Source organism: Dromaius novaehollandiae, chromosome Z (genome assembly GCF_036370855.1).
Source record: "Dromaius novaehollandiae isolate bDroNov1 chromosome Z, bDroNov1.hap1, whole genome shotgun sequence".
NCBI lineage: Eukaryota > Metazoa > Chordata > Aves > Casuariiformes > Dromaiidae > Dromaius > Dromaius novaehollandiae.
The window spans coordinates 10,733,146-10,753,812 of NC_088132.1; the positions used below are offsets into that span (position 1 = coordinate 10,733,146).

The 20,667-nt window shown below is 46.9% G+C and overlaps 1 protein-coding gene across 9 annotated transcripts in view; it reads right to left on the minus strand.

Annotated features, from left to right (window-relative positions):
* The window catches only part of NRG1 (neuregulin 1), a 302,969-nt gene that overhangs the window by 88,050 nt on the left and 194,252 nt on the right, over window positions 1–20,667 (minus strand). For 2 of the 9 annotated variants that reach the window (XM_026098493.2, XM_026098484.2), the window contains exons 1-2: window positions 17,196–17,334; window positions 16,045–16,735 (exon numbers count right to left, since the gene is read on the minus strand). The exons of the other annotated variants lie outside the window; for them this stretch is intronic. In XM_026098493.2, coding sequence (XP_025954278.1) covers window positions 16,045–16,672 — 628 coding nt within the window. In that variant the 5' untranslated portion in view covers window positions 16,673–16,735; window positions 17,196–17,334. Of the gene's footprint in view, window positions 1–16,044; window positions 16,736–17,195; window positions 17,335–20,667 lie in introns of those variants that run through there. 9 annotated transcript variants of the gene reach the window in all.

A 20,667-nucleotide genomic window follows, 5' to 3' on the forward strand; every position in this document is an offset into this window, starting at 1 on the left:
AGTGCAAGGGCAAAGCAGAAGTCCATCTCCCAGCTCTACAGCCATGCCAAAATCCCTTAACATCTCCACCATCACTGATGCTGGGGCAGTGGAGCAGAGGACCTGGATGTTCCACTGAGGGCTGCTGTCTTTTGGAGACTGTGCAAAAGTGAATGGTCCCAAAGAAGAAGTAGGTTCCCTCCATCTCATAGTGCCCAAGGACCACCTGGAGGGTCTGTGTCCCTTCAGTAGGCATCATGTGCTCTGCTTTGCTTCCAGTTGTTTCCCTGCAGTTTCAGACTAGAAGCTTTCCAGGAGGCCTGTTTAGTATTAAAGTGGGATTTAAAGCGTTGTTATGGTGTCCTGCCCTCACCCTGGATCAGCAGAGCAGTTTGGTCATGGCTGAAAACATGTCTGAGTCTTTCGTAAATGCCATCATGTCAGAGCTGAATTCAAATCTAAAGAAGATACAGCTTCCTTGGGTGATCCAGCAACTGGTCACATGCAGAGTTTAGTATAGGAAATTTCATCACAAGCAAACCCTTCTTCTGTCCTTCTTCCTCAGGTACAAGTCTGGGAGTGACTCAATCCCATGCTTTTATGCTCTGTACTAAGCCACCTACCCGTAACAAACTCTGTATTAACATTGGCATTTTCCACTCTGAAGCGATGGTATTAACCTACTGATGAGCTGATTTCATGCAGGACACTGGGAATACAGCACATCTAATGTAATCAATCTTGCATTTCTAGCTGAGGCAGTGCTTGGGTTACTTTTTGCCAACAGCAGCAGCTAAACAGAACTGATATGTACAGTATTCCTGCTGCAGAGAAAAGCAAACTGGCAGGAGAAGAAAGGATTGTTCCTGGCTTCATTTCCCCACCTACACAGCAGAAGGCAGAGCTGTTTTGAGCCAAACAATTATCCTCAATTTATTAAAGTAATGACAATAGTCAAGGGCAAAGCTAAAAAATCTTTCTGGGCAGGGCTGACAAGCAAGGAGGGTTTTTTCTGCTGAAGAGATTACACTCAGATCTATCAGACCCCCCTCCACATGCGCTAACGCCCAGAGAGCTTTTATGTCCCTTGCTCTCCTGTGTGCCTTTCTGCCCCTTGCACCAGAGCCGTCCCCTGTCTGCATGCCTGCCAGATGCCTACACCCTCGTCGAGCAGCGCTGCGGGGACTGGCCCCTATCCTCATCGCTCGGCAGCACCGTGCCTTCGTCACAGCAGTGAAGCATCACAGCGTCTTCTGGCTCTGGCTGTGCAGAAGGCAGACACTTAGGAGATGCTGCTGTAAAGGTCATTCCTGCAACCTTGTGTTGTGCAAGTCCAGGCCATTAAATTTAATGGAGCTCCATGAACGGGCAAGGACCTGAGATCTGAACCCGTGCTATGCACCTGGCCGTGAAAAAGCGGCCATGGAGGTAGATGACCTTCAAAATGACCAGCTGTTTTTGTGTATTTGTGTGCAAAAGTAGTAAAGATTTGGAAAGAAACAACCGATTTCTATTAGAAAACAAAACCAGAAAACAGAAACCAACCCAACCAAACAAATAAATGCTGCAGCTGGTTGGGGTTCAGCCAAAGGGAATAACATGCATTTGACATTCAAAGCTCTCAACTTTGGGAAATGTGATCCCCAAACTTTGGCTAAGTTGTCTTAAATGTGTTTTTAGAAAATGTCAATGAACTGCAACGTTACTGTTTGTGTGTTTGTTTTTTTCCTAAAGGAAGCTATTAGCAAACAATCTCTAACATTCAATGAAGCAATGGCAGAGAAACAGCCTAACTTGAAATGTCAGGATCTAATTTTGTTTACATTTATTTCATCGTTGTTAGCAGTAAATGCTAGAAATGAATGTATGCTAACACTGTTACAAGGACTTATTTTCCTCCCATGGTTTTTAAACAATTTTTTTCACCAGCTGAAAAAAGTCTGGAATTGAAGGATTCTACAATGATTTTCACTTCATTATAGCCTTATGCAATCATATCTGATATTCTTTACTTGTGATTTTCATCCCCCTTCTTCCTGGATTTTCATTAGTACGCATCACCTTTTAAAGAGAGGACAACTGCTTCTCAGACTGTGAGATTTCACTGCTAGCTTTACCACGGGCTTCATCTGTGATACTGGGTAAATCTGTAGGCCTCTATAACAGGAACTGTTGGTGCTCAGAAGCTGTGAATTTACCCAAGCAAAGCAAAACATTTGTAAACTGTCATCTATAATGTTGTTATTGACTCATTCCCTGTAAAATGGGGCTGATGAGTGTAATTCCTTAATTCTCTCACAGGCTTGCAAGGGATATGAGTGCAGGCTGGTGTCATGTGCGTTGTGGGTGGTGGTGGAAGAACACTGCTTTACAGTTTCACCTGATGCCATGCGAACTGGAGTCCTACCTTGTTCTGCAGTGCACTTCGCTGACACCAGCAAGGATATTGCAAACCTCACCGCACCAATCCAGGCTAACAGTGCAAACAAAATCATCACTGTCTGCAGTAGCATCTTTCTCTTCTGCACTGCCAGCACTTACAAGGCTGAGCATTCCCAGGCCCGCTCCCTGGACACTTGTGAAGTGTTCACCGTACCATGCATTCGCGTGGTCCAGCTCATGAATGTCCCTCCCACTCCCCACAGGCACAAGCTCTCCAGGATCTCAGTAGCGTTTAGCATGCAGCCCAAAGGGCTTGCGCTACAGTGACATTTCAATCACAGCCACCACTTCCCCCCTAGACTGAAGCCCATTAGCTTCTAAACTAGGCTACTTCCCGGCGCTCAGCTGAAGGAAGCACTTTGTTGGAAGTATAATCAATCTTACCACAAAACTCTGGCTGGTACTCTCTCAGGTGATTAAACAGTCACCAGGGAGAAAAATGACACAATTCAAGGGTTGCTCTTAACTGAGCTAGGACATAAAAAATGAAAAGTGTCACTATATTACTTTGGCTTCCTTACATCATCACCCCCAAATGAAAGCCATGAATGCAGCCTCCTCCGTGATGCACTCATGCATAATTCAAAACATGAACTGCATTCGGGAGCAGATCCCTGGGTTCAAGCCTGCCAAGAATGGCAAGCAGCATGTGCTTCAAGGTTTCACAAGCAGTGAACACGGCAGATCAGTTACAGTGCGAGAAAAGGGAGCACAAACACCTCTGAGGTTGAAATCATGCACAGGAAGTCACAAATTACCAACTTTAAAGGCTTTGCTAGCAAGTGGACTGACAACCTCCCCAGAACCCCTGGTAGTCATGTACACGTTTGTAGATTTGCTGTCCTTCTGCTAGATAATCTTCTAATGCTTTATGAATATTCACCGTATGGGCTACCCACAAGAATGGAACAAAATACTCTTAATTAGTGGAACTAATGTTAGATTTCAAATGGCCATTACAAAGTTTCTTCTATTTTTACACACAGTCACAGAGAGGCCCAACCGATACTGGAAGAGGAAAGAGCAGTTTTGATCCTAAACCACCACAAGATAAAACAAAGATCAGTGTAGCTGAACTGTCCATGAGTTTTCAGTGCAAACAAGAGAGTTGCTTCAAATATTCATCATAAACATGAATAAATCTGCATTCATCCACAGTCACATGCTGGGATCTGAATTTCCTGAAGCTTCTCTGCTGATGGGACTGACATATAGACCAGTTACCCTGGGGTAGCAAGTTACCATGGTGCAATGGCTGGCAGCAATGGTTGGGACACACAGTCTTACTTAAGATTGATGGAGATCAGTTAACCCTCATAGCAAAAAAAAAAAAAAAAAAAAAAAAAAAAAAAAAAAATCCAGTAGTTAAATGGTCTTATTCTTAAAAAACTGTGGTCAATTTCCAGCTTAGGTTATCTAATTGCAGCTCCCTGTCACATGATGGAGCCTTCCCTTGCCAGATCTGCACACCCAAAATCTTCTCTTGTGATATGGCTACCCAAAATTCATGTTCAAGTAATTTGTGTTAACTTTCTCTATTGACTAAGATTTTTAAGCCTTCCTCTGGAATGGCAAGATTTCCATGACTTGAACAACATTTACAAGCTCTGTTTTTTAAAAACTCAGCCAGGGCTTCTGTTAAGTCAGCATTTTGGATTATCAGGGATATTTTCTCATTATGCCATTACCACCCATTTATAAAACAGAGTAACATGTAAAAATTACAATATAAATGAAATGTAAATTCACACCAGACACTAGCCCCAGGTATACCACTTTGTCAAATCAACATGTATTAGCATCCTGAAAGTGTCAGTAGCAGCCCCGAGAAATGAGAGACATTACAGCGCTCTTCTAATCTACAATAAGACAATAAACAGATATTACTCTGCAACTTGCGGAATCTGCTAGCTCTCTGTTAAGGGCAAGTCAATCTGGATACTAAATTCTTCTTTGAATGCTGGCATACAAATATGCCATATTTGTTAGATCTCAGTCCTGTTCAAAAGGTGAACAGAATATTCTTCTGTTTTCTTTGTCTTCATCCCCACACAACATCAAGCTCCCCTCCCCTTGCCGAGCTTCTGCCCAGTTAAGTGGCTTAAGGGAATTGATACTTCCTCTGATTCACAGCTAATAATTCTGCTTCCTGAGCTTGTAACCAGTTATCTGTATACACTTACAGAACATGTTTTTTTAATCCCTCCTCCAAATTTGGAGATGGAGAAACTGCAAACACTAAACAGTCGATTAGCAGCAATTAGGAAAATTACAGGGTTGCCTGAAAAGCTACTGATCTGAGAGATCTCCATTAATCTCCCAGCATGGTGAATTCAAGTGCTTGGAGCTAGCAAGCAACAGCGGGAGAGACTGCTAGCCATGTTCACGAACCTTTACGTATTTAAAGCCAGCGTATGTGTTGGCTTTGCTGGCCATAGACCATTTTGTAGAACAAAAGGAGAATTTTGTGGTATCTTTCCATTAACTGACTTTGAAAAACAAACGCTGAGTGCTAATGCATTGACTGGCCTTTTGGTCCTGAAACACAGCCTTTCTTTGCACGCAAACAGAATACACATTCACGCAGCCATACATCACAAAAATTATATAGCTAAATGAGTTATGAATGGCAAAAATTGTTATTGATAACCAGCAAAATCTGTTAATGTTATTACTGAATTGAAGTCCCCAGAAAATAGGGTGTGTTGATAAACTTTCATGAGGTGATAGCTGGAGTGCACCAAGGGCTTTTTGAACAAAGTGACAGAAGGGAATTCAATGACGAAGTGCAGCTTTGCAGGCTTTGCTGTGCAGGCGAAGCAGAGTGACTCCAGCCCTTGGGGAGGCTGGGGAGAGCAGGCCATGAAGAGCACTTCCTTGGATCCCCATCAACGGTGAGGAGCCCGTAGTTGGCATGGCCAGAAGGTGCTGGGCTCAGAGGGTTGTGATCAATGGCACAAAGTCCAGCTGGGGGCCAAGCACTAGGGGCTACCCCAGGGCTCAATACTGGGTTGATACTTGTAAACACCTTCATTAATGACCCGGATGATGGGACAGAGTGCATGCTCAGCAAGTCTGAGGATGATACAAAACCACGTGGAGTGGCTGGTAGACCAGATGGATGTGCTACCATTCAGAGGGACCTCGACAGGCTGGAGAGATGTGCAGAGTGGAACCTCATGAAGTTCAACAAAGGGAAGTGAAAAGTCCTGCACTGGGGTGGCATAACCCCATGCACCAGTACAGGCTGGGGGATGACCTGCTGGAAAGCAGCTCTGCAGAGAAGGATCTGGGAGTCCTGATGGGCAACAAGCTGGTCATGAGCCAGCAATGTGCCCTTGAGGCAAAAACGGCCAACAGCAACCAGGCCTGCATTAGCAGAAGTATTGCCAGTAGGTCAAGGGAGGCAATTGTTCCCCTCTACTCAGCACTCGTGAGGCCACACTAGAGTACTGTATCCAGTCTGGGGCGCCCCAGGACAGGAGAGATACGGATCTACTGGAACAAGTCCAGTGAATGTCCATGAAGATGATTAATGGATTGGAGCATCTCTCATTCAAGGAGAGAGTGAGAGAGCTGGGACTGTTTAGCATGGAGAAGGCTCAGAAGATCTAACCAACGTGTATAAATGCCTGATAACAGAGTAAAAAAGATGGAGCCAGACTCTTCTGAGTGGTATCCAGTGAACAGACAAAAGGCAATGGGCACAAATCGAAATACAAGAATTCCATGTAACCATAAGAAAAAACTTATTTACTGTGAGAGTGATTGAACTCTGGTTGCCCAGAGAGCTTGTGGAGTCTCCATGCTTGAGATACTGAAGAACTGACTGGATGGGGTCTTGGGCAACCCGCTCTAGGTGATCCTGCTCTGAGCAGGGGCGTTGAACCAGGTGATCTCCAGAGGTCCCTTCCAGCCTCAACTATTCTGTGATTCTGTGAGATGCCCTGCCCTGCGGAGGTGCCCTTAGAACTGCAGCATGGACAAAGAATGGATTATTGCATTCATATTCCAGCACTGTAGCAAGGGAGCAAAACTGCCACAGGACCTCCTGCAAGGTCCTAGGGAGACTACAAGTATCTAAGGCATTGGGGCACAGGTCCCTTTTGCTTTCTTCTGACCAAGAAAGGGTCAGACCTCCCCTGCTCTTCTGTGCTTTGCAGATATATCCACTTCTTCACAGTTTCCCAGCACTTTTTGGCCACATTACTATGTTCCTCTATTGCATGCAAGTTCAAATGCCTCTTCAGGACCTTCTGCCAAGACAAAACGAATCCTATTGTCATCCTTCTTATACTGTGCTCTTTAATTCCTAAAATCCTACCACTAGAGTCCAACCAGGACACTAGTTTGTTCCCTGATCAGCTCAGACTGTATACAGAAGTGATCATTCTTCCATTCCCTTACAGTACTCACTCTCATCCTAATATCTAGCTCTCAAAGAGCACTTCTTTTCCATTACTAGGTCAGTATTACTAACCATCCTGCTGAGCACAATCCCAGGAATGCTAGCCCTAGCTATCTTGAAAATACCAGTTATTGTGACCATCTTGGTATCATCATGCACCTGAATTCCCGTGCCCTGATAACACAAGCTGCCTAGACATCATGCAACCATGTTGGGTTGAGTTCATGCTGTAGACCCACCGCGAGACTAAAACACAAGAGAATTCATCATGTAAGCAAAGTGTCTTTAGGCTGGGTTGACAAGAGTGGCGCGCAGTCACCAAAATCCTTCTCTCCCACAAATCCATGCTTTGAGGCTGCTGTCATTTTTGGAAGGAAGAACCTGATGCTGGAGGAGCTGAGACGATATGCTGAACAAAGGGTAAACTGATGTGATGATCCTTGGGTCAAGGGTAGGAAAAGTGTCAGCAGGGCACAGAGGGAGAAATCCTTGGAAGCACTAGCAGAAGTCAAGGGTACGGAGCAGTATGCAGTTAAAACCATTGAGCCAGCTTCACATTCACCCAGGAAGCCCTGCTGAGGGCACCCTTCAAAGATGGGGCTGATTGCACAGAACTGGATGGGGAATGGGAAAGCTAGAATATCTCCTAAAATGCACACAGCATTGCTGAGGGATGGTGATATTGGTCTTTTTTCCCCTTGACTTGCCCTTATGATTGTTATTTCACCTCAGCAAGAACAAGTGTGTGACCTTGGGGACAGCTCAAGGAGCAGGACAGTGAGGGCCTCTGCATGCATGAGGCATGGGCATTCTGTCCTGACCAGACATCATTACTTATTTACTGCTTAAAATATTAAATGGACATCAGTCCTAGTTCATGCATGTTGGGTACTTCTGAACAGTGACTGAGACACTGAACAGATTTTGGTGTATTTTGTTGGAATTTTGGACTAGCCCAAGTGTAAGCATCACACCAAAATTATAGCTCTATTTACCTGAAAACTAAGAAAGCATGAAAGGGGCTGAAATAATTCAAAGACTGAAAACAATTCCCTCCGTGGAGAGAATTATGGAGCTCAGCTTGCCTGCCCTGTCAAAAAGACTTATCCAGAGCTGAGTTGATTACAGTGTGTGTGTACCTTTCTGAGGGGAAAATACAAGGCATAGAAGAGCTTTTCAGTCTAGAAGAGAAAGGTCTAAATGAAAAAATGGCCAGAAAGCAAAGACATATTTTCAAAGTCAAAGTCAGAGTAGGCACTCCTGTTTAAAAGAGAAGTTAGAACAAGGAAAGAGGCAGACACTGACTTGCTTTCAGCCTTCACACCATAACTGGTGCATATATAGTGGAAACTTTAGTCAGGAAGATAGTCTGTGTCCTGTGGTTCATAGACTAGAGCATCCTAAGGCTCTTCTAGGTCTTACAGACCCATGAACCAGAGAGTCTTTATGCTGGTGAAAATTCAGGCCATTTTGTTCAAGCTGAAAAACTGAATTAACTATCCTGACTGATTTGGCTATAGTGAAAAGAGTAGGTTTCTCTTCTTGGGATCTAGTCTCAGCAGCTTTATACTGACTTCAGTTAGCATCTTAGAAGTGTCAAGTTATCTTTAATGAGCTTGGAGTCTTTTTTTTTGCATAAGAGAAAGGCTTTTGAACGAGCTTGGTATTCTCTTTTCTCCTTTGATCTGTCTGATCACGTGTATTAATTGACTGGTAAAAAATGTAAAATTCAAATCTCTTTCAGGAATTCCATAGCAAAACTGAACTATGTCACGAATCACGCTTAAGATCACAGCTTCATATACTCCCCCCAGTGTCATGTGACTACCAACCCACTATTGATTTCCTTTCATCTCAAAAACTGAAGCACAATATTCATTGCCAAACTAAAAAGCTGTCTGAATTATGAGAACATGCTGTTCCAGGATAAAGTATAGATAAAAAAAAGGAAAAAGTGGGGGAGGGGGATAGTCAAAGGATATGTGAGAAAGCTGAATTTACTCTGTGAGAAGACATATATTACAATGAGACTTTCATAATAATATGATACAGAATCAAAACTAATAGATGGATGCCGTAATCCCACCACTCTTGTCCAAAGCTGGATGGAGACTGACCTTGCCTCTGGTTTAGCTTAGAGCAGTCTTGAGGCTGTCTGAAATGACAGTGGAGGCAGCCAGCCACATCCCACTGGATCTGTTCCTGTCCATCTTCCCCCAGCTAAAACCTTTCCTGTTGTCTTAGTGACTAAGTCTCTAGGGGTGATGGGGGGCAGGAGACTGGACAGAACTGACCATAAATAAGCAGACACAATTACCTTACATTGCCCAAAAATAAAGTACAGGCATTTCTCCCTTTATGCTTCCAAGAGGTCTCTAATTGTCAAACAAGGGTCATGCTCAGATCATCTCTTACTGAGTCTAATGTCTACCTCCTGTGTGAGCCTAGGAACTCAATATACCATTTGAATGTGAAAGTGCAAGGTGTTATTCATTGTGCTCGTGCTCCAGGACACTGGGCTCTGTCAGTAATAATAGTGAGGGTAGCCAGTGTGCCTACTAAAAGCCATCTACATGAAGACAGAGCCTGCATAGTCTGCCTAGGGAATAGGAGGGCAGGAGCCCTTGGCAGGAGATACTCCAAACCGGTCTAGTTGTCTCCAAACCTGGGCACTGTGCCTCAGTCCCTCCTGGATTTCACGTGGCCTGGACATGACCCCAAGCAAGACGATGCCCTTCTTTACGATGCATAGCACCTTGTAATAAGAGAGACATCTTTAGGTCCAAATAAACCCAAATTCCTCAAAGAAAACAGTCCTCTGCCCTGAGCCTCACAAAGCCTTTCCTCCTAACATCACCCCATCTTAGGAGAAACAAGCTTTTTCCGCTAAGAAATCTTTCATCACCTGCCTTGGTATCCTCTGGGGCTGTCTGCCCTTTCTTGACACAGTGCCAGAGCAATCTCTGCCCAGGTACTGTCTGCAGTAGATTGGCATCACATGTGCTCTCCCGATCCAGCTGCCTCATTGCATTGCTATTGATTCTGAGTTGGATTTCTGCAGCAAATCTATTGCATTTCCATTAGCGGGACTGCAAATGATGAAAACGCTCATTTATATCATTTTGGCTCTGCATCACAATTAACCTGCTACTTAGCCTCCTGCAAGCCTTCTCCAAATTCTGCCTTCTCATCTGATGCTGAGAAAGTTCCCTGAGGTTTCTCTGTACCCAAAGACCAGACACTGCAAACCTCAGGTCGGCTGCTGCGTGTGTTTATCTGCAACGGACGAACAGGGAACCAAACATTTCCCTTAAAAGTCCAATAGATACTGAAAGATGATAATTTCAGTCCTCTGCAGTGAAAATCCAAACCCTGGGCTTTATTATGACATCAATTTTTAATCAGTTCTGCTTAGAAACTTATGATACAGTGCAGTCCCTGATGTTGCTTTTAATAAAGAAACAATGGCCATATACTCCATATACATATGATATTTTCTATACACGTACATGCACATGTATATAAATGAGGAAGGAGGCAATGTAGAAGTTCCATGTAGCATATATTCATAACTTATTCTCAGTGAAATTTACAAATTAAAATGAACCTTTTTTTAAGAAATGCAGCCGCAAACGATTATTTCACACCAAGAAATTCAGACTACTACTAAGAGAAAACACTTCAGAAAATGCTGTTCTTTCCTCATTATGTTCTGCCTTTCAAAAAATGAAACCACACCCTTGATGCAGTTGTAAAAGCCTTGACTTTGGGGTGCTGTTCCAGGGAAAGGAAAGCAGGGGTGAGCACACTGGTCAGCTCAGCTCTCTGCATGTTAAAGCAGAGACAAACTGCTTCTACGCAAGGAACCAATGTTAAAAGGAGAGATAATAAGATTATAACAAGAGGCAAAATGACAAGAAATTCATCTGACTGAAATGTGTGCTTACTGAGGGCATTTTAAAGACAGCACTACTAACTGGAGTGGGGCGGGGAAATCTGTGTACTTCAGTCACCTCTGTAGTAGGTTTAATGGACCTTAACTCCTGAATTTTGCAGCATCTTGTGCACCTCACCCCATCAGTCCCAATTCCACTTTATTCTTGGTATTACTGCCATAACTATACACATCTGCAAGCCCCAATGACCTCTGGGATATCAGGGAAGGAAGTGTTTTACGGAAACACAGACTGGCTGGCTCGGTATATCGGTACTTGCTTTATTGCTGCTTGTTAATGGAGGCCCAGTTGAGTCTCCAAGGCTTACTAATATCACTGTCTCTTTACTACACTCTTGAGTCTGGCTCAGAACTTGTCTGGTATCTTTGTTCACCTTTATTCATTATTTTATCCATGCTATTGCTATTTTTTTCCTGCTGCATACAGACAAATATGACTATAAATATAACTTCCCTGTGACAAGAAATTGCTAATTCACAAGACACGTGTCAAGGAAAACTCAGGGCTTTCAAATTCAGTCGTATTTTGTAGCAGACACTTAACTTAGAAGCTGAACTATAAGGTTAGTCTCTCGATACGTTCCTTGGGGAAAGAGAGTAACTATGGCTAAACTCATGCTGGGAATCGTCGTCGGTGGAGGTCTCTTCCTTTGTGCTGCCTGGAAAGCTGAAGGCAGCCTAAATTCCTAATGCAGGCACTTAGGTGTCTGGAGCTAATCAGCATCAATAGGGTATCAGAAATGGAGCACTACCTGCTTCAAGGTGCTCTGCTCTTGCAATTGGGGGGGGGGGGAACCCTCCTTTCCAGTGCTGCCCAGCATAATAATAGTGACTGTACAAAAAAGATGCTGTAGAGCCTGTGCCGTACCACCTGCTCTCCCCTCCTGTGCGTACAGACCCCTGCCACTCTCCGAGGAGAGACATCGCTGACCATCACACTGGCAGAGAGTGCCAGGCACGGATCACATCCTGCAGTATTATCCAGGAGCTTTGAACTACAGAGCAGCAGTCAAAACCAGACTGCTTCGAGAAAAAAGCAGAATAAACGCAACAAAAAGCTACTTTAGTACTTGCTATGAACCAATCATTGCTGCTTATAAATGGGATTCCTTAGCTGGGCTGCAGCACTTAGAGCTGAAGGGAAAGACACTTTCCAGCCTGCCACAGAGATAAAATATAGACCTTTGCAAATTACTGCATATAGGGGACATCGAATGTAGAACTGGAATAGGCCAAGAGGAGGTGAAAGAGGCAGAGAGAAATTTTAAGTGATGTTAACCGTATGGTACAAAACAAATTTAAAGACCAGTTTTCTTTCCATTTTTCCCCCCATCCCTAACTCTAAAATGACATGAGAAATACAGCCATTGTGCCTGGATTGCTTCAGAGGCAAACTGAGATAATTTCTTAGGTAAACACTCGTTACTAGTCCTGCATGGGAGTCTTCTAACACCTTTCCCACCGAGGGGGAGAAAACACTGGTTGTTGCTGACTATCTCCAGGCACAAACGAAGAGGCAGCAAACGTGGGCAGGGAGTGGTCCTAGATAGGGGTGGTTGGCTGACAGTGCCCAGCACTTTCCTCTTTTTGCCACATTTTCCCAGCGAGAGCCAGCGCCTGTGAGATAGGGAGGAATTACTGTCCTCCCGGCGAAACCGGGCCAAGGAAGGGTGGCAGACCTTGCCTGGCAGCCCTGTGCACGGGGCCCAGCTCTGCACACCCCCACACACCTCCCTGTGTTACGGCCAACACAACTTGGTGGGCCCAAAGGTAGGAGGATGGGGAGGTGCCCGCTGGCCAGGGAGAGGCCGGCAATGCCAGGGGAGGCATGTGGCTGCCCCAGGAGCTCACGGGGCCCTGAGGAAGTGGAGGAGGCCAAAATGGAAAGGACCCACCACCGTGGTGCAACAGCAGGGACCAGTTTTTTTTCCGGACCATCACAAGAAGCTGCAACAAGCCAGGAGGAAGATCCACGGCTCTCTATCATACTCAAAGCCCCCCAGCTTGTCAGCCTTCCTTTCTCCAGATCTATATAAAATCTGAATCTATTTTGGGGAAGGTCAACTTGAACAGAAAAAGAAGGCAGTGGGAAGACCTGTAAAGATTTGTTTACAGTTGTAAAGAAGCAATTATCATAGAAAAACGATTTTGGTAGTACTACAGAGCTAGACTTGGGTAAATCATGGATTGTATTCAAAAGTGATGGTGGAGGAAGAGGTAAAATTTAGCTCCTGAACTGTTACCATTTTTACAATTTACATGCCTTTGCAGAGTGAGAAAAATTGCAGGTTACTGAGTAATATTATATCCCTCATGTAATGAAACCTTCTCCAGTGTAAGCAAGCTAAGACGGACGTGCTCCCTAAATAAGTGAATGCTTTAACACATTCACCTTTCCTTTATGTTTCAGCAAAGGAAGAATGATATTACAATATAAAACAGAAACTGAAAAGAAAGGAAGAGATTATTCCGGTATTGATGGAGGGCAAAGTATAATAATAGGAGAGAGACTAGTCTTGAATCTAATGCAGCAGACACAATTACTAGGATTGTCTCTCTCCTGCTTTCTCTCCCAGGCTCCAGGAGAAGGAAGAATCAATTAGCTCTCAACAGGCTATGACCTTGAAGGATACAGCTTTAAGGGGAATATGCTGAGTAAGACAGAAAAGAGAGAAGAGAAAAGGATTTGGAAACACATGGAACGGCGTGGTTCAGAAGGGATACATCAGTCACAGAATATGAGATGTGACATTTCTTTCCTAGTTCTGGATTAAAAAAAAATATTATCAGCACAAGAGGCTTTCTGGGAACAAGTTGCTTCACTCTGCCTGAAATGGAAAAAAGGACATCAGAAGAGACTATACTATTTGCAGATGCTGCTTCTGAAGGCATCTCTCCCATAATTTTGTAGTTGTCAAAAGCATTCATAAAAAAAAGTTATCACTGATGCAATCTGTCAACTTCTCCAACAAATCTTGCTGTACATAAAATGCAAGGATGTGTTTGAAACGCAGCTGTTTCAGAAAACCCAAGACAGTGCTTTTGAGCTGTCCAAAAAGTTCTTTTTGTGTCTCTCTCGATTCTTAGGCAGATCTTTTGCAATGCACATTTCCAGCTACATTTCCTTATATTTGCAAGGAACTGCAGCCCTTTCCAATAGCCAGAATTCCTTGCCACAGTCAGAATAATTACTTTCTACAAGACTGTCTCATGCAGAGCAAAACAAACTCAACTTACTGCCAGTCCTCCCTCTCCTTTGGTCTATATCTACATGGAAATCAAATGCCTTAAAACTCGTAGGAGACATTTATCATAAGAAAATTAAGCCAACAGTAAAAAAACCCCCAACCAATCACTTAATTTCTGGACACCCGTTTATTGCCCAGATGTGAGCAGATAATGATGTAGATAATAGTTTTTTGTCAGCGACTGCTCTACAGAATCTTTTTCTCCTCTTTATTTACTTCAGAGATGAAATTATCAGGTGATGAGAAAGGTTCGCCTCGCATGTGGAAATTCAAAAAGGTGAATGTGGTCCTGGCATAACTGACTCTTGGCTCCTTATCCCCCTTGTAGGAAAGAGGCAATTTTGGCTGGATGGTGTTCCCTGGTCACTTTATGAAGTAAAAAGAGGTGTCATTTCTTTCATGCCACTTATGAGATTTGCACTCCAAAAGGATTTTCTGCATCAGCTATTAAAAGAAATCACTTAGTATAATTTTGTATAACTGCAAAGCTGGTTAAGTGTCCCAATAATTCAAGTAATTGCTTACTTCACACAGACAAAAAGCCCTGTCATTTAACTGCACAGCAATATTGCCCTATCAGACCAAGTCCTTCAGATAAATTACTTTTAATCCAATGGCTGGTGATACCCCTTATCTAAGCAAAAGGCAGCAAGGGTTTCTACAGGGGTATCTAAAATTCCCTTTCAGTGAGCCTTGAATAGCTCACAACAGTGAGCTGTTCAGGACTGACTCTCAGCTGGAAGAGTCTCCACCAAAATCCCCGTAGCTACTGTGCACGGGCACATTTTCACCAGCAAAGGTGTCGGCCCCAAATGGCATACCTAATCTAGTTGCCGCATATCTATACCGAGTCCGATCCTCGTGGGGCTAAGCTCAGTGCAAACTTGTAGTGACTTCGGGGCTCCAGGGTGAGGTCCGGCATGTGCTAGCTGCAGGGCAGCTATCCTGCGGTATTGCAGGAAAGGCACCAGGAGGAAAAATGAGATGGGGTCCGGCAAGGCAATTCACCAGGAACTGAATTTCTCGTCCTGACCACTGCAGCCTTCTGTGGGAAAGCCCAGCCCTGCGCTCTCGCAGAAAGGCACGCTGCCTTCGCTTTCGTTAGGGTTGCACAGTTTTGCACAGCTCAGGAACTGCTAGCTTGATCTGCTCCAGAAATGATGGGCTGAAATGCTGAATGGCAATGAAATTACACTTCAGCAATGCAGTGGTCTGAGGCTTTCTGATGGCTACTGAGAAAATAATCCAGGTGCCCTGGGTGTTTTTTGCTTCAAGGATGGGTGAAGGCTCATTTGGAAACTGATCCCTCCTGCCTTTTCACGGGCAGGAGCTTTTTCCTGAAACGCCCCACTACAGTCAACGAGGCAACGTCTCAGAAAAATGTTTAACAAGATTGAGCTCCTAGAGGAGGAGAAAAACGCAAAGAAATGCGTTCTCTGGTCAGAAGGGAAGGGGAAAGATCATAAGCTAGCTGCTAAATTAATAATTCCCGGTCTCTAGCTGCTTCCGATACGCTGTCGCTCTTTCCCGCTGTTCTCCCTGACTGTTTCAGGGGGATGACAGGGACGTTTGCCAGCAGCAGACTTCAGGAAGGAGGTAGCAGAAGTGCTCTGCAGGCAAAGCGAAGAAAACGAACGCGCAGGGAAGATCCAGTACAGGACGCAAACCAAATTCACGAGAGAAATCGGCCAACAGGCCACGCAGAGCAGCTACCAGGTAAAGACATCAGGTAAACCACAGGCTTCCCTGCTCGCGGATGCCAGGAAGCGGCTGGCACCGGCTCCCTACGCAGGTCCCAGACGAAGCCCCCGTCATCGCCATGCACCCCTCGAGAAGGTTCAGAGGCCGGTGGGTGCTGTCCTCAGAGGGTCACCCGTGCCACACCTGCCTGAGCCCGCTGACGCTTAGCATGCCGGCCGCGTGTCCTCCCTGAGGACAGCCGCGGAGCGATCAGGTGCCTTTCTGTGTGTGCGTGTGCAAGGGAAAACAAGGAAACACATCTCTCTACTTACAGAGTTTCGGAGCGGTTTGCAGGTTGGTTTCTGTCGCTTGCGCCTGGGACGCAGTGGTAGGCTCCCGGGCGGGCGGTGGCAGCGAAGGCGCGGCCGAGGACAGCAACCCGACATGGAGGATGCGGCTATACAGGGTGGGCTGGAGGGAGGTTTTGGAGGGCACCAGCGAGCTGTCCGTTCGCACGGTCGCGTCAGCCTTGCTCTCGGGGCTAGTTACGGGGAAAGGCGAGGTGTACACCTCCGAAGGCACCCAGGCAGGCAGGGCTGTAGCATCCACAGCACCGTTTGGGTCTTGTCCTATCCTCCCGGGGTCAAGGTGGGTGGGAGAGTCATACTCAAAAATCTTGTCCACAAAGACCCACTTGAGGCCGGCAATGCAGAGGCAGAGGCTGAGCAGGCACGCCAGGATGGGGGCGATGCAGATCTTTTCGGAGTTGAGGCAGCCCTTCAGGCGCTCTGCCTCCAGGCACACGCAGCAGGTAGCGGCAAGGCCTGCTATGCCCTGGACCCGCCTGTCCTCCCCTTGGGTCCCCGGCATGTCCTCCTCAGCCGGGAGCCCCTCGAGAGACGCGTCAGGCCTCAGCTGAGCTGAGGGGCTGGGGAAAGTGTCGGCAGCTACTTCAGACATGTTTAAGCACCAGCTCTCAAGCAGCTCACCTCCGAAAGGCCTTAACTCTATCACAGTCCATTACTGTGAGACACAGACAAAAAAAAAAAAAAAAAAAAAAAAAAAAAAGAAGAAGATGGTAGTAATAGTCACACAGCTCTGCAAAAATCACAGAGGGGGCGTCAACAAAAGGTCCGAGTTCAGCACCATCATCCGAACTGGGAGAGGAGCGGTGCACAGGGAAAGATAAGAAGCCCCCCTCCCTCCACCCAGAGCCCTCTGCCGCTCTCCGCAAGCAAAAGTGGCTTCGCAATTACTGAGCTGCTGCTTCCTGGCCACTTTTATAATTCCTTAAACGCCTCTCAAGCAATTCCAGCTCTTCCAAGGGAGGGAGTAAACATGCCCCCCGGCCCCGCCAAAAGCAAAGGGAACGAAACAGAAAGAAGGGGGAAGGAGGGCGAGAGGAGGGGGAGAACCGCAACCGCGGAGCGGGTCGGCTGCGCTAAGCGAACCGACAGCCCCGAGCGGCAGGCAGGACTCTCACCTTGGGCGTCTGAGGCTGGTGTCTGCCCAGACGAGGGAAACAACCGTCGCGCGGGAGAAGGAGCAAAAGCAAAATCGGTAGCAACGGCAGCGGCGGCGGCAGGGGGGACAGTAGCGGCAGCATCCTGTCGCGCTGGAGCGGCGGCTGAAAGCGGCTGAATCACTCCGGCGCAGCAGGTGCCCGCAGCCCGAGCATCCTCGCGCGGGGCTGGGGGGGACGAGCGGTGACCGGAGGATGGTAACTCCCTTTCTCTCCCCTCCCTCTTTGTCCTCCCCGAGCGCTGGCTCGCTCGCTCGCTCACTTTCCTCCTTCCCACCCCCAGCCCCCTCGGCAGCCGGCTCCTTCCTCCCCTTCCCCACCCCCAGCCCTCCGCAGGGCTGCTCCCGGGGAAATCAGCGCGCCCGGCAGCGCAGGACCGCCAGCGACTTCCTATTTTATCCAATTAGGAGGAATACAGGCCATCAAAGCGCAGGCAGGGAGGCAGGCGGGAGGTGCGCGTCGCGCCCGGCCTCTCCATCCTCCGCGGGGCCGGAGGAGATGGCCATCATCGATTGCGCGCTCTCGCCCGCGCCGGGGTGAGCCCGGGGTGCGCTTCGCCGCGGACCGGGCTCCCCGAGGCTGATATGCGATCTCTCCCACGGGAAAGCCCGCTTCCCGACTGCAGATCCTCCCTGCCTGGCACCTGCAGACAGCGCTTCTTTCCAAGCCCCCTAGTAAGTTTGCTGCACTCAGAATAATGCTGGGATGCGTCTTAGGTCAGGCCGGGGAAAGGCGGGGGAAAAGGAAAAAAAAAAATCATTCTGCCCTCTGGCAGGTTTGCACTTAACTTATTACAGAGAGGAGGTTTGCACCATTTTTTTACATTGCATTTTCCAACCCCCTCTTCAAGTTCCTAAGAAACCCTGCAAAATCAAAAAAAGAAAGCCCTTCACGTTAAACCCAACTCTTCAGCATACTTCTCCAGACCTGGCATGCAGCTAACATACAAGAACACAGTGTTTAAGCCCTCACCTCCTATTAAAAAACAAAAAACCCCAAATAATTAAAAAAAACACGCTTCTGCTTTGCTCTTGCCCATCGTTCTCCATCACTACCAGTATCTAGCACTGACTCTCATTTCAGCCCGTGCGGTGTAAAAGAGGGGTAAATCACAAGGGAGGCGAGATCAGAATCAGCCCTATCCCCACTCCCTCCTGTCTGCCACAAAAAAATGCATCCATGTAACAATACAGACATATGTACATAGCGGAGAGGGACTTCTAACACAATTTCCCATTCCTTGGACCTCGTGAAAACATTTACATCAAAGGTTTGGCGACATGAAGCCCCCTTTTTCCTTAGTGTGACTGGCAGCAGAAGGCATAAGGAAACAAGGAATCGAGTCCTTCAAATTGACCTGAATTCATTTCTGCTGGTACTTTAGTCAGGCATCCAAAAGATAATTTCCTCTGTATTTGTATGTTTTTGGAAGTTCTAAAAAAATGCACCTGTCTCCTCCCGCCTCCTCTCCATGCCTTCACGCCCCCTCCCCAACTACTCACAAAGATCTCCATGGGAACATCAGAAACATTCACATAAAAAAGGTTTACCAAAAATCTCAATAAATCCTACAGTGTTTTCACAGCTTCTCCTGCCAAGGGCTAATTGATGAATGTCTAATCACAAAGCTTCCTGCAGGGCTGTAGCAGCCAACTGAAGCAATTGCGATGCTACCACATTCGAGCGCCTGGAGGTTTTACCTTACAACACAGCCAACGATAACGCTCGCTGGAAGAAGATATAAAGATAAATCATCATACGAGCTAGTCTACCGCCGAAGCGTCTGGTCTGCAGGCTGATGGTGCGACCAGCAGCCGCACGCAGAACGAGCAGCGCGCGGCTACGCGCACGGCTCCATCCGCGAGCACCGGTGCTGCCCGGCCGACTATATTCTGCAGGAGAGCAGCCTCTTCCAAGCATCTCAGAGCATGTTTCAAAGGGCGACAACAACGCAGGCCCTGCAGGAAGGGGAACATCACAGCGGCATGGTCATGACAGCTGTGGTGGTCTGTGGACACAAGTAAGCAGGTTTCTAGGGAGATGTATCTTTTATTAAATTAAACCGATAAAGCTGGGGAGAGCAGACATGCTTTCATGCACACTAGTTCCTCCTCAGGTGTGAAGCTGACGCAGCGCTCCTCAGGGCCGGCTGCGAGCTGAGAACCAGCTGGGAATACTCTTCTCATTGCACAGATGAGAGCCTGCAGCATCCGAGTGCTTGATGCAAGTTTTCTAAAGCACCTTGCCTCCTTATTCACGCCTAATTTTTTAACCACCCTACTTCCAGTAAGACAATTTACCCTGCTGACGCTGCTGAGCTGTTTTTGTAGTATGTTTAACCCACTGCCAGGTCTGCGTTTTCCTTGCACTGGCTTTCTGGGCAAACGACCTGCGTTTAATTCTTTTAAACTTTCCCTGCAATCTCCATTGCTCTTCCCATTTCACTGCTGTCCTTCAAATTACACTTCTCAGGTGCTGCCGGAGCTGGAGCCAGGGGGTAACTCCCACCACCTCCCTGGGTTTTCCCCGTGGTCCCTGCACCTGCCGGGACCGGCCACCTCCTCCCGGCACGCTGCCATCCCCTCCCGCCGCCGGCACCGGCCGCCGACACATCGCCTTCAGGGCTGGCTCCGGTCCAGGCTGCAGTGCCGCGCTCGGCTGCAGGTCCCCTCCCCGCGGCACCTCCGCCGGCCACCTTCGGCACCCTCCTCCTCCTCCTCCTCCCTCCCCCAGCGAGGGCTGGCGCTCCGCTTCGCCCCCCCGGGTGCAAGGGACAACTCGTTGTTCTTAGGGCCCGTTCTCCCTCCACACTAAATTAGTGCGGAAACCTGCAGATCTGGGACACCGACATTCCCACAGGAACATACTAGCATCGACATGCCGTGCTTAAACGGGGGTCCAGGCCCAGGCTGGAGGAGGTTAATGCCTCGGTAAAGCGCCAGCAATTAGTTAATGGAAAGGAAGAGCCTGGGAGAAAACAGGAGGGAGTGAGGCCTCGCAGGTGCAAAATTTTACTAAGGTAGCCCATCGGTGGCCAATATAAAGATGAGACAGGAAATGCTTTGCCTTTTTGTAATTAGGTTAGGTCCCTCTGCAAAAATTTCTTTCTGATTATTATGTGGCTTGGGTCCCTTTGGCATAGACGAGGCTGGAGTGTGATTCTAGGCTAATGAAGCTAATGTGCCACCGAGATCTGGGCTCGGGCAATATATTACATGACAGGCTGAAACACAGAGGTCTGCAAACTGTAACTTGGTTTTGTGGAGTGTTCTTGTGAGTCAGGGCAGGGGTTACTTTGCTAAGTTGCATTCCCAAAAGCCTCAAGGAGAGACACAAAGCAAAAATCAGCATTAATCGCCAGCCTACCATGAGGACGAACAAGCTGTACCTGTTCCTCCAGTTTTACAGGCTCTAAAACGTTGATTTCATATTA